Raw genomic sequence first — 12532 nt, 5'->3', positions numbered from 1 at the left:
TTGTGATGTATCAAGAGCCACGGTATGCAGGGTAATATAATAAATCCATAATATTTCAGTTAAAATACACATTTTATTTGTGTCCCTGTGTTTCACTCAGTCCTGTTACTGTAACACATTAATCTATCTGAAACATCTAGAACATTCTACAAGTCACATCTACAACAGGAAGTTACATCAGCTTGTTCTTCTGAAGACCATGAGATGACCAAAATTAAGTTCCTTCATTAGTTTTTCTGTATATTTGATATTATTGTAACTATGACTCAGGAGGTCAACACTCAATACTCATTCCTGTTACCTAAATTAATTCTTAGATTTTTGTTTATTAGATATTAGTTTATTTTTAAAATACAAATTTTGGGAAAATCAATATAAGCTAAGCACTGTCCTCATGCTATTAGCACAGCTGCCATTTAGTTCTTTTTCATGTTTTTGCTAATTCTATACTAAAAACTCATAACATAAATAGTAACAGGAGTGAGTGCCAGTAACAGAAATGAGTATTGTCCCCTGGTTTATTGATTTATTAACGTGAATGGACAATGAAACTGAAACACCTAGTTTCAACCCAAATTTTGATTGAATTAAAAATTTAAAAACATTTAATTGAAAACAGACGGAAAAAACTAGACAAACATAATGAAAATAAAGGCCTGAAGGACATAAACTGTTTGATTTGTATTCAGGAAAATAGTGATAAAAAAAAGTTTAGGAAAAGAAATGTTATAATTTTATTCATTATATTTTTAAAGTTTAAGATTTACTAACATTTTTTAAAAATAATTTCTATTACAATTATAATTTGTAGTAATGATATTCATGTAAGTATGAATATGAAATATGAAACATTGTTATGTAATGCTTGAATAGAAATCTTCAAGATTTAGGTGTGTAATATCAGGCAAAAAAAATTGACAAAAATGCTGGCCTCTTAAGGGGTTAAATATGTTTTTTAAATATCACATGAGTTTTGGTTACAGGACTGAGAAAAATGTAAACATCTTTGGGTTAGAAACCTTGTAAAAAATTAAGTAAAGCTGCTTGAGTACATGTTTTGAATAGTTAAATACGTTAAAGATTTTTAAAAATAGTTTAATTTGGAAGAATTACAATAAGCAAATGACACCCTTTCAGTGGAATGGCCCGGGTACAGATTACAAAATTAATTTTGTGGAAATGCATGAGTATTATATATTCAGAAAAAAAAATCCTACTCGTTCTCTTGTTTCACTACACCCCAAGTCCAGGTCATTAACTGGTCTTTATTGGGTCAAAATAGTTGTATAAAAGCAGATAATAGCACTACAACATGCAGGACAGTGAGCCTGCAGGAGGAGCGTTTATAAACACGGTCCTGAACGAGGAATGAGAACCTGCACATGTTTTTCCTTTGAGCGCTTGCGACATCATGTGGTCAGTGTAGTTTATTGCATGACACATTTTTTATTCGCTCTTGAACTGTTGCATTACTGAGCACTGCTATGAATTTTACGCGACATAGTACTTCATATGTATTGTTTATTTTTTATTAATATTATCATTATTGTCTGCATTTTAGTTTTTAGTAATATTTTCCGATAATTTTTCGAATTGTAAAAGCAGACCTGTTTCTCGTGTGGTTTGTCCCTCTGTGGCTTCCGTCCTCCGCCCTCTAGTTCAGCATTGAACATGGCGGCGTGCTCAAGGAGAGCAGGAGGGGTGCTGAGCTCAGTGCGGATACTGAGAAATCTACAGCACCAGGATGAGCGTGAGTAACTATTTATTGATTATTTTATAGCAGGGGCTAATTCACTATAGTGTGTGGAGCAGCAGCAGGAGGCTGTGTGATCCAGCTGGTTCTATCCACTGTTATCTAAACACCAGTCCATGTGTGTCCCAGTGTTTATCCTGAAATTAAGGGCACTATTAGCTATTAAGCAGTAACATAAGAGCAGTGACAGCTTTTGCTCTAATAGGAAGTCTGTGCACTAGATGTTGGAACACAGTTGTGAGGATTTGATTGGGTATTATTGGATGGAGCTCCATCACTGTAGTGAACACTGTAGAGCTCCACTGCTCCACAGAGTAGTACTAGCTCACACCTGGCACTGGACATGGTGACCTTACTCTCTTTCTATTAGCAGGTCTTTTCTATGAACTGGAATGTCAGGATGATTTTGGTCTCTGAATGCTCTCACACAAACTGTTTCCTCAAATGCTAATTCAACACTTCTAATTCACACACTAATTCAACAATGCTAATTCACACACTCAAGTATGTTATAGAGAAGCTAGCTGAAATGTTTTTATTTGTGTTTATATATCTATCCAGACCTTATTTGTGGTTTATGCTGTCTACACACTACACGACTTTGAAAAGACTCTAAAAAGACTTTAAATAGACTAAAGTTTGACTCCCTCTCACATCTAAAGACTTGTCACAGACTTTTTACTTACAGGCTAAGATTTTGCAAAGACTGGGCATCACTAACTGCAAGTCTGCAACTAAAATCTTTCTGAGATTATTTTTCATTATGCTTCTGATGGAATTTATCAACTTTTGTCCCCATTTATTTTTCTGCCACACAGTTAGTTCTTGATGTTTGTTAATAGGAATTTTTGCTACATAGATACAATTTTAGACAGAATTAATGCAATAAAGAACATCATTCTTACAAAATGTGTATTTATTAAACTTGTTTGTATCAAAAGTTATACTGCACAATAAGACAAAGTAGTGCAAAATGACTTTAAAGTGCTACCTGTGTTTAACATACGGTACATAATAAAGTAAGAACAATATAATACCTATTAACTGCAAAATATCCTTTTTCAAATCGTGTTTAAACACTCACATAAAATATTCTTGCCTTGCGGCTTCCCGTAGCTTACCTATTGGTTGTTGACTTTGTTTACGTCACTATTTGCGTGAGCCACATCTTAAGACCTGCGATAATATTAAACACGGTTGATTTTATCTGAACGCCAGGATGCAATCACGAATGACGAAAACTTTCAGTCCTAACCCCCTTAAACAATCTAAACAATCGAGATGACGCGACCGCAACTCGACTCCAGCAAGACTCTTAATTTTATGACACTGGAAATATGTTTCCGAAAATCGTTGTGATTTAAGGTCAGCATTACTCTTTTTCTGTTAGCAGGTCTTTTCTGTGATCTTGACTGTCAGGATCATAGACTGTGTATAGCTGGACAGAGCATCGTCTCTCGAAAGTGAAGCCACCACAGGTCGGGCGCCCCCTGCTGTTCGGTTTCAGAAAGCTGTGTAACTCCACCCATTCCCATAGGTTTCAATGGCAAAACAGACAACTTTTAATCATGTTTTTTTCTAATATACTGTAATTCTCCCTCCTTTATTTAAATGCAACAGCTAGTGTAACCTCTGCTTATATTGTCAAATTTTTATCCCCGCACAGAATTCGTTTTTTAAAACGTTATTCAGCTCTAATCAAAAGGTGTGGTTATTGTAAAAGGGCTGGGTTACACCTAGCTGGGGGGGACCATAGTCTGTGTGAGCTCTGTGGAGGCAGCCCTCAGGGGCGGAGTTATTTAAATGAGTAGGCTGTCTCTCCACAGTCTCTCTCCCTCCTCTGGTCTCTACTGCTCAGACTCGGGTTTCAGGATCACCAACATGGCGGAAGATTTTGACTTCATTTTCACTGAATGAATGGGAACTGCGACACAGCGGCCATCTTTTTTACAGTCTCTGGTCAAGATGTTTTTGGGCTCCTTGTGCACTTAAACAAACTGTTTCCGCAAATATTCATTCAGTACTTTCTCAGTATGTTAGAGAAGCAAGCTGAAATGCTTTTTTATTTATGTTTATACGTCTGTTCAGACCTAATGTGTTTTAAGCAGACATTTATAAAGTACTATTGACTAAGACTTGATTAAAAGTGTAAGTTATCAAAAAGTGACGAGGAGAAGTTGAAATGTTCCTTAAGCATCATACTTAAGAAGAAGTACTAAAGATTTCAATTTTGTTGTCCTTAAATATATATAAATGATGTGTAACATTTTATAATTGTAACAAGTAAAGATTCAGCATATAAAAAATGTATTAGAGTAAAAGTATTAAACTATACTATTAAAAAATGTATAGTAAAGTAGGAAGAAAAAAGCCTTTTAAGCTTTATTTTATTTTTGTAAAAATAATTAAACTAAATAATAGTCTAATAGATGTTTTGTCTACTAAACTAAGATGAGTTCATTTTATTCCTTTTATTGTATATTTTGGGATCATGTTTTTCTGTAATGCTCATCCTGGTGGATTTTGTTAAAATTTTTACATTTAAGAAATCTTTGTGTGATAATCAGCTGGCAGTGCACCTCTAGATTAAAACAACTCTAATAATTTACTATTTACTCTTTTCTCCAGGGTTGTTTTCAACATCACTGGCTCGGCATGCTGCAAGCTCTGGCGGTCAGCCGCCCAAATTCGTTCCTCCGACAAAACCTGTCATCAAATCACAGTCCCAGGCATCACTGCGAAAGTAAGTTACTCTCCAGCAGTACAGGTTTACTTGTGTACCAGTAGTATACCAGTAGTACCATAACACTGATGGAAAACAAAACTAAAACTTTGCAGCCTGAAACTTGCAAATGCTGAAATGACCACAATAACAGCGTTTTAAAGTTTAAGAAAGGTTTATAAAATTTTAAGCAGGTCTGGTATGTTTCATTACGTCAAAGGAACTCATTTTAGCTATTAATGAAAAAAAAAATATGGTTTAGGGTTTAGTGCCTCTTTAAAGGAAAATATTAATTACATAATCTAAATGCCAACATTCTCAAAAGCACTTTTCCCTGGAATAAAAAATGCCTTAAAGCAGCAATAATTGTGAAAAAAGCAGTATATTTGTATTTGGCAACCCATACACTTCTTGCAGGTTGCAATTGACTTTTAGAGAATGTGTGGGTATAAATTGGTGGTGATTGGTTCTAGCTTCAGAAACACTCATCAGTCTGTCAATCAATATCGATTGGTGCCGAGACACAGGATATGTTAGTTTGACATATAGTATGGTCCTATATGAACCAATGGTTGTAGGTATGCACAGTGATGAGAAGGTTCAAAAATAATCTGTTGTGCATGGAAATGTATGCCTATGTGTAGACATGGGATCAGGATGATCATTGATTAGTATGAGTGGGTATGAATTAGTGATAAATGGGGGTGCGAGTATTGGGTTGGTAGTAGTAGAATGGAAGGTAAATTAATCAGAAGCAGTCCTGGTTGTTTTATATATATAAAAAAAGAGAGGATTGTCGTGTTAAGATTAAACGTATATTTTGTGGCTCTGTCTGTAACAGGTTTCTCAGTCCAGAGTTCATTCCTCCTCGCCAGCGCACAAATCCTATTAAATTCGCCATAGAGCGCAAAGACATGATACGAAGATGCAAAGTCCTCAACATTCCTGAGTTCTATGTAGGTAAGGAAGATTTTCATTTATTTAGCCCTTTTATCCAGTTTTTTAAGTACATTTGGGTAATATAGCTCTTTCCGGATGGGATTAGTTTCTCAGGGGGGACGTCTGTGAAAAATATTTCACACTTCTACTCAGTGATAAAACTCTTACATCCAGACTGCCATTGAAAAAACAGGAGGACCAATGAGTTTTTTTAGGTTTCTCAGTCAAACGACATTACGTTATCATGTGATATAATGTTTTGCACATGGAGCACGATGGCAGCGTCTTAGAGCTCTAAAAGACACTAGAGCAGAGACGAGACACTTTTTCTTATTTAAGGCTGATTTTAGTTTTATTCTCCTCCTGATATTGTTTTCCCAGCTCCCTGAAGATGAATTTGTATTTCCTACACTAAAGAATTGGTTCAGTAGCTCCTCCATTTCTACTGGCTGTTGTGTTTACGTGGATCTCCGTGGAAATTCGTGCCCAACGTGTAACTACGGTGGGTGGGAGTGGACAAAACTTAATTAATTGTAAGTTCAGCCAAAAACAGTAGGTAATTCAGCCTGTAATATTCTCAGAGGGTGTCTGAGAAAAACACATACATGTTCATTCCAGACAGTAATAAAATCACAGAAGACCCCCCCCCCCCCCCCTTTAAAAAAAATGACCTCAGGACCCCCTGAGAAACTAATCCTGTCCGTATAAGGCTTAAGACTACTTTTTTCGTATAGTAATACATGTCTTATTGTTTAATTTAATTTACTGTGGATTTTGTCAGTGCTGAACAAAAAAAAACACACTGCGCATTTGATTACTTACAGTGTAATTTGTCCTGTTTACCTGAATGAAGTGCAGCATATTTTGAATAAAAATCACTGTGTTTTTTTTTTTATCTGCCTCTACTAATGCATTTTTATGTTAAAATATGATGATAAATTTTGTGTACAGTGAAAATGTCTTTAAATATTGTTATACAATATATTTTTTTACCTTAGTGAGGTAGAGAGCCAGACAATCTGGCATTTAAATCAGCTTTACTAGTTTCTTGTGGGGTATGTGGGTGGAGTCTGCTGCTGATGGTTTCTTTTGTTTCTGTCTGCAGGCAGTATTTTGTCGGTTACCATGTCGGACCCTCACGCAGCTGGCAAGACAAATCGCTTTGTAGGAATCTGCATCCAGCGCTCTGGGAAAGGTCTGGGTGCCACCTTCATCCTTCGAAACGTAGTTGATGGCCAGGGTGAGTTCACACTGCACAGTCAAGTGGTTATTCTGAGGACTTCCACAATACTTTGATTGTTCAGTAATTTGTTATTAGAATATTAATCCCATGACTAAGTTCCAAATGAATGTCCCTGGGAATTATTAAAGGGAAAAATGTTTGTTTATGACTTGGGAGACCAAATAATAATTACTACTGTTTCTACAATTTATACAGTTTCCATTTACCCTAATTGCACTTAGCGCCATGCTAATTGATTAACTAATTATTTTCTTTATTGGCTAAATTTGGGTCTCTTCAGTGCATATTGCATAAGCAATACATATACTTTTATGATGGACTACAGTTAGCAGTTAGCATGAGGGTTTATTTGTTGTATTGCTTTACAGCTGTTTTTATTCACACACTGCTTGATTAGAGCTACAGGCTTTTCCACTCTCTTCTCTTACTGGCTGAATGTAATGCCTGTCTTTGCTACAGCTTTGTATTTGCCCCACATTTTGCTCAGTGTTTGTCATAAATGTGTGCTGCAGGAGTGGAGATCTGTTATGAGTTGTACAGTCCGCGGATAAGGTCCATCGAGGTGCTGAAACTGGAGAAGAGGCTGGATGATAATCTGATGTACCTGAGAGACGCGCTGCCAGATTACAGCACTTTTGATTTTGAAATGAAACCTGTCCACATTTCCCCTAACCAGGACGTCCCCGTCAATCCTGTAAGTTCTGAGCTGCTATTGAACAGTGGCATGAAAAAATATTTGCCCCCTTACAGATTTTTTTTATTTTTATTATTATTATTATTTTATTATTATACTTACATTTTTCTTTTTTCACATTTTAATTTCAGACAAATATACAGTTTTAAATGATGATTTTATTTATTAAGGGAGATAAATCTAATCTATCTAAACTGATCTAGCCCTTTGTGAAAGTGTTTAACCCCCATAAATTAACTGTGATTAATCACACTTTTTGGAAAGCTGAGTTCAGTTTCTCTGCTAACCACAACCAGGCCTGATTACTACCAGACATGTAGAATCAAGAAATCACTTAAATAGAACCTGCCTGATATAAGAGCTCACAAAGCAAAAAATGATGCTGTGATCTGAAGAAATTCAAAAACAGATGGGAAAATAGTCATTGATCTATCAGTCTATCAGTCTGGAAAATGTTACAAATGTTCAAAAGTTATTAATTTCATTGATGTTTATGCTCGAAACCCCTCCAATGTGGCTGAATTGAAACAATTCTGCAAAGAAGAGTGGCCCAAAATTCCTCCACAGAGATGTAAAAGACTTACTTCCAATGCTTGATTGCAGTTGTTGCCATTTTATCATTTAAAACTGCTTATCAATTATGAAAATCATATTAAAATAAATAACCAGCAAGTAGTTTTATGTTATTTGTTGTTTTTATTTAGGATTTAAATTCATTTAAAATGTTGTACATTTTTTTCAGCTGTATTTGTTACATGTTCATTGTACTTACGGGTGTAACTGCATAATTGCATAATCAGTGAAAAGAAAAAACTGCAATATTATTTAACAGATTTATTTTTGGGGCAGTATATGGTAGCTGTTCAATGAAAAACAAGTATCTCCAAGTATCTCAAGTGTCTTTAAGAAAGTGTAAGGGACAGTTTGTGTGTTCAAATTATGTAGTAAACTAAAAATTGACAAAAATGGAGATACTTGTTTTTCATTGGACAGCAACGATATCATTCCAACAAAAATAATTATTAAAGGCCTGTTCCACTGTTTTGCTGTTTTTATTTTTAGGCATAATGTGAATCTGACTTGTCAGTTGACCAGTAGAAATGTTATATAAAAAAAATTACTAATAAAAGAAATTCCCCTTCTCCCATGAAGTGACCAATTTAAAGAATAAAGGTCTCTCTTTCTCTCTCTCTCTCTCTCTCTGCAGCTAAAGGTCAAGATGAAACCCCGTCCTTGGTCTAAACGCTGGGATCGACCGAAGTTTAACATCAAAGGGATAAGGTTCGACCTCTATGTGACCCCTGAGCAGATGGAGCATGCTCAGAAGTGGGCACAGCCGTGGCAGGAGTATGACATGCTGAAAGAGTATGATACGTCCGCATTGGAGGAGAAGATTTACCAGGAGGTCCAGGCTGAGCTTAGAAAGTAAACAGCCTACAACAGTAAAAGACAAGAACTGGTGGACCTTGGGTTCAGAGCAGTAGAGTTTTTTCTAGCCCTGTAACAGTTTAAACACATGTTTCAATTTAGCCAGGGTTGGGTATTATCTAATATAATATCCTTTGCCTGTTTTTCTGTGTCTTCTGGCCAGGCCATTAATATATTACAACAGGTTTCTGAACCACTGTATTGGAAAGAGTGATAAAATGGACCCTCATAAAAATGTAAAAATAAATTTGCATCAGTTTGTAAGACATTTGTGTGTTTGTGTTTTTTCAGTGTATAATTCTCATGTCAGGTTACTGTTTCTTTAGGTATTGATGGCTTGTATACATTTGCCTGAGAGAAAACTATGCTAATGTAGCTAATGTAAAATATGGCGTCACATCAATATCAAAAGTCGGGGGCGCAAAAATACCTGGTGGAAAAAAATTAAGCAGCGTGTTTTAACATTTTGCGTGTGTAAATTAACTTCTTGCGAGCGCAAATGTGAAGCTCCCCAGCAAAAAAAAAGAAGAATTGTGTGCGCACTGAACAGAATATCGCTCTTGAGCTTCATTTTTCTTCTCTCGGGTGTTTATTCACAGTTCTCCTCGCGTGCTGTGCGGCATTTGTTTATGCTCGAGCAAGGCTTTTGTACGGAGCCCGTTTAAAAAAAAAATAATAATAATAATAATAATTAATCGAGTGAATGATATAGCAGTTCGTGCTCATGTTTTTTTTTTTATTCGAGTGAACGATTTGCAGTTCGTGCTCACGATTTCTGTAATTCGAGCGAACTTTTTTTTATGCGCACTAAGACAAGAAGCTCGGAGGGCAAGGAGCATTTTCCTCTGTAAGGCTGTTACAGGGCTCCTGTGATTATACAGTTATATACAAACCTGCTGATTATTAAAGCTCTAGTGTAACAGGTAGAATGACCTAAATTTGCTGTCCTAAGGATTAAAATGCTGAACTGTACATTTTTCACAGTGTGAAATGCAGTATTACTTTGGATAGGTCCTTGTAAATAATAAATAATTTGTTTTGTTATATAAAGTAATGCAAGTCATCAGTAAATGTAAATATGATTTTAGTATGAGCTAACTCATTTTTGGAAATTTTGTGAAAAATATGTGCGGTGGTGGAAATAACAATGACTAAACACAGAGAAAACGTAGATATATTTATTAGAAAAAAACAAATGATTCAACTTCATTTACAACACCATGTGAAAACCAACCACACCTGTTCACTTTAGTGTTGCAATAAGCCAACATCTAAATTCTATGATATATAGGAGCCTGTTCCAAAGTGAAGGACCCTTAATATACGTACTTTTAGTTCACTGAACTCTGCATATACCCATATCTCTATAGCCATACTCACGAGTCTCTTATTTTTTTGAGGGGATGTCTTGTCTATGAAGGGAAATTGATTTCTCACAACTATTCAAACTGGGCTCATTGTAATATCATATATATATATATATATATATATATATATATATATATATATATATATATATATATATATATATATATATATATAACATGTTATGTTATATATCATTAGTTAACATCTTGATTATCTAATATTAAATTATTCTGTGGTCTATTTCCACAACTTCCCTTCAGTTTACCTCAAATAAACCAAACCAAAACATTATAATAATGCTTCACAGACTTTATATCTATACTGGTCATGTGCTAATTGGGTCAACACGTATGATCTATGTAAACTTCTACATGCAGTATTTTAAGTTTTGAAGTCATTTTTGCCACAGAACCATGTCTTCTATTACATCAGTATCATGTGAAGTTAAATTATTTTCCAGCTTTCCAAAAAAAAAACATGACAGCACTGTACTGAAGTGTCAATTGTAATCTAGGTCAATTTTAATAGCTCTGCTAGGCACTGGCAGTAATGTTTACTTTTTGTAGGTGTGCTTGCTTTCTTCTCCAGGAGTGCCTGGATAAAGTTCAGTAAGGGTCGCTGTGTTCAGTGTGTGGGTTATTGCTCTTCTGATTCTGCTCATTAAGGATTCAGCTGTGAGGAGCTTAGGTGTTAGCATGAGGTGTTAGAGTGAGAAATTCACAGCATGAGTGTATTTACTTTTCTTAAATAGCTTTTCCACAGTAATGCTGACCTTCCTACTAATCTCATTACTTCGGAGATTATGAAACAGCTACATTTTATGACAAGATATGTTGCATAATATTCTGCATTTGTGCATTTTTATGTTCTTATTTAAAATTGCCCATGATCATTTTTTGTAAGTGTTGTTAATACTACCTGGTTATGCAGCTCCGTTCAATGTGTTCTAATGCATGCTTGAATATTTCTGAACCACAGCAAAAAAAAAATAACTCGTCTAAAGCCTACATGTACCACAGCACAGACATACTGTGCAAAACTTTTCCCACACTTTATATCAATAAAATATTTTTGACAGTGCAAATAGTGCTTGCATATGTTGCACATGCTGTACGCATAGTAATGTTTCCATTTGAACATTTGTAAAACACCCACCACCATCCCATTACAACCAACATATAAAGAAAGTTGAAAGTATGTAGTAACTGTAACATAAAATATAGTTTATAAATGTGCACAGTAACTTTCAGTTACTATTAGTAATATTTTTGACATTAATAAGGATTGCTAGGAGCCTAATATAGCAGATGTACGCATTCAGCTGTTTGAGAATTCGGCCGGATTTCACAGATGCACCTAACTTAGCACTCTCTCTCCCTCTCTGACTGAACATAACCTGGAAACGGATTAATCCGCTCTGGAAGGAGACCGCATCACACCCGCCCAGTTTAAAATGATTCTTCCGCATGGTGCAACTACCCCTTCTCACCAGAGAGGGCCCTAAATCCCTAAACTTATGGACATCAGCTTTAAAAATTAAGTAATGTTATAAAATAAATAATGTCGGAGAGTAGTTCAAACAGTAAAGCAATGGTATAAAACAAATGACAAAATTGCACTGGGCCTTGTCTCTGTCAGTTCAGACAGAGCGTGTCTACATATAACCATATAAAACTCAGTTCAGTTAAATAAACTTAAGATGACTAATGACATGTAAAGGTAATTAAATATGGTCAAATATAATACATAGGTTTTTCCACTCTAGTGCTTATATACTGCTGAATATGTTCCAGTTCCAGTGCTACTGTCAGTAACTATTGGGAGGGCCCCCCCTGAAAGGGATTCTGATAACAGTGTAGTTTGTGCATTGACTGCATTGACATCACAGAATTTAAACAGCCACTTACACAGTTTGTCGTTGCCTTCAATTCATAACCAGTCGTTGTCTGGGGGTCCCAGGCCAGCTTAGGGCCCCAGGCAAATGCTTGGTTTGCTTGTCCTGTTGCAACGGGCGTTAATATTTCAAATTACGTGTAAGAAAAAATAAATAAAATCACACTCCCTTATTAATAGTGAGGAAATTTCGTTTTTTTTAATGGTATTGGTTCTTTAACATTTAGTCAAGCTATGTTTCAATATACATTTAATTTAATTTAACCCTACTAGGGGCTCCGAGTGGTCCAGTGGTCCAACTGCTGCCACTATGATCAGGAGATCGCCGGTTCGAATCTTGTTTATGTAGCTTGCCATTGGCTACGGGAGCCCCGAGAAAGGGCTCTAGGTGGGTAGATGACTCTCTCACCCCACCCCTCATTCCAAAAGGGTGATGTCAATCAGCACAAGGTGTCTGTGAGCTGATGTATCAAAACCGAGTCACTGCGCTTT

General features: G+C 35.8%; 1 protein-coding gene across 1 annotated transcript; it reads left to right on the top strand.

Moving 5' to 3' along the window:
- Positions 1 to 1632: 1632 nt before the first annotated feature.
- Positions 1633 to 9045, top strand: mrpl19 (mitochondrial ribosomal protein L19). The gene is made up of 6 exons (XM_007260470.4): positions 1633 to 1750; positions 4382 to 4496; positions 5317 to 5435; positions 6520 to 6654; positions 7170 to 7351; positions 8559 to 9045. The coding sequence occupies exons 1-6, from the start codon at positions 1672 to 1674 to the stop codon at positions 8778 to 8780; spliced, it is 852 nt and encodes a 283-aa protein (XP_007260532.2). The 5' UTR covers positions 1633 to 1671; the 3' UTR covers positions 8781 to 9045.
- Positions 9046 to 12532: the final 3487 nt, after the last annotated feature.

This window comes from Astyanax mexicanus, chromosome 1 (assembly GCF_023375975.1).
Source record: "Astyanax mexicanus isolate ESR-SI-001 chromosome 1, AstMex3_surface, whole genome shotgun sequence".
Lineage (NCBI taxonomy): Eukaryota > Metazoa > Chordata > Actinopteri > Characiformes > Acestrorhamphidae > Astyanax > Astyanax mexicanus.
This window is presented reverse-complemented; position numbering and strand designations above follow the sequence as displayed.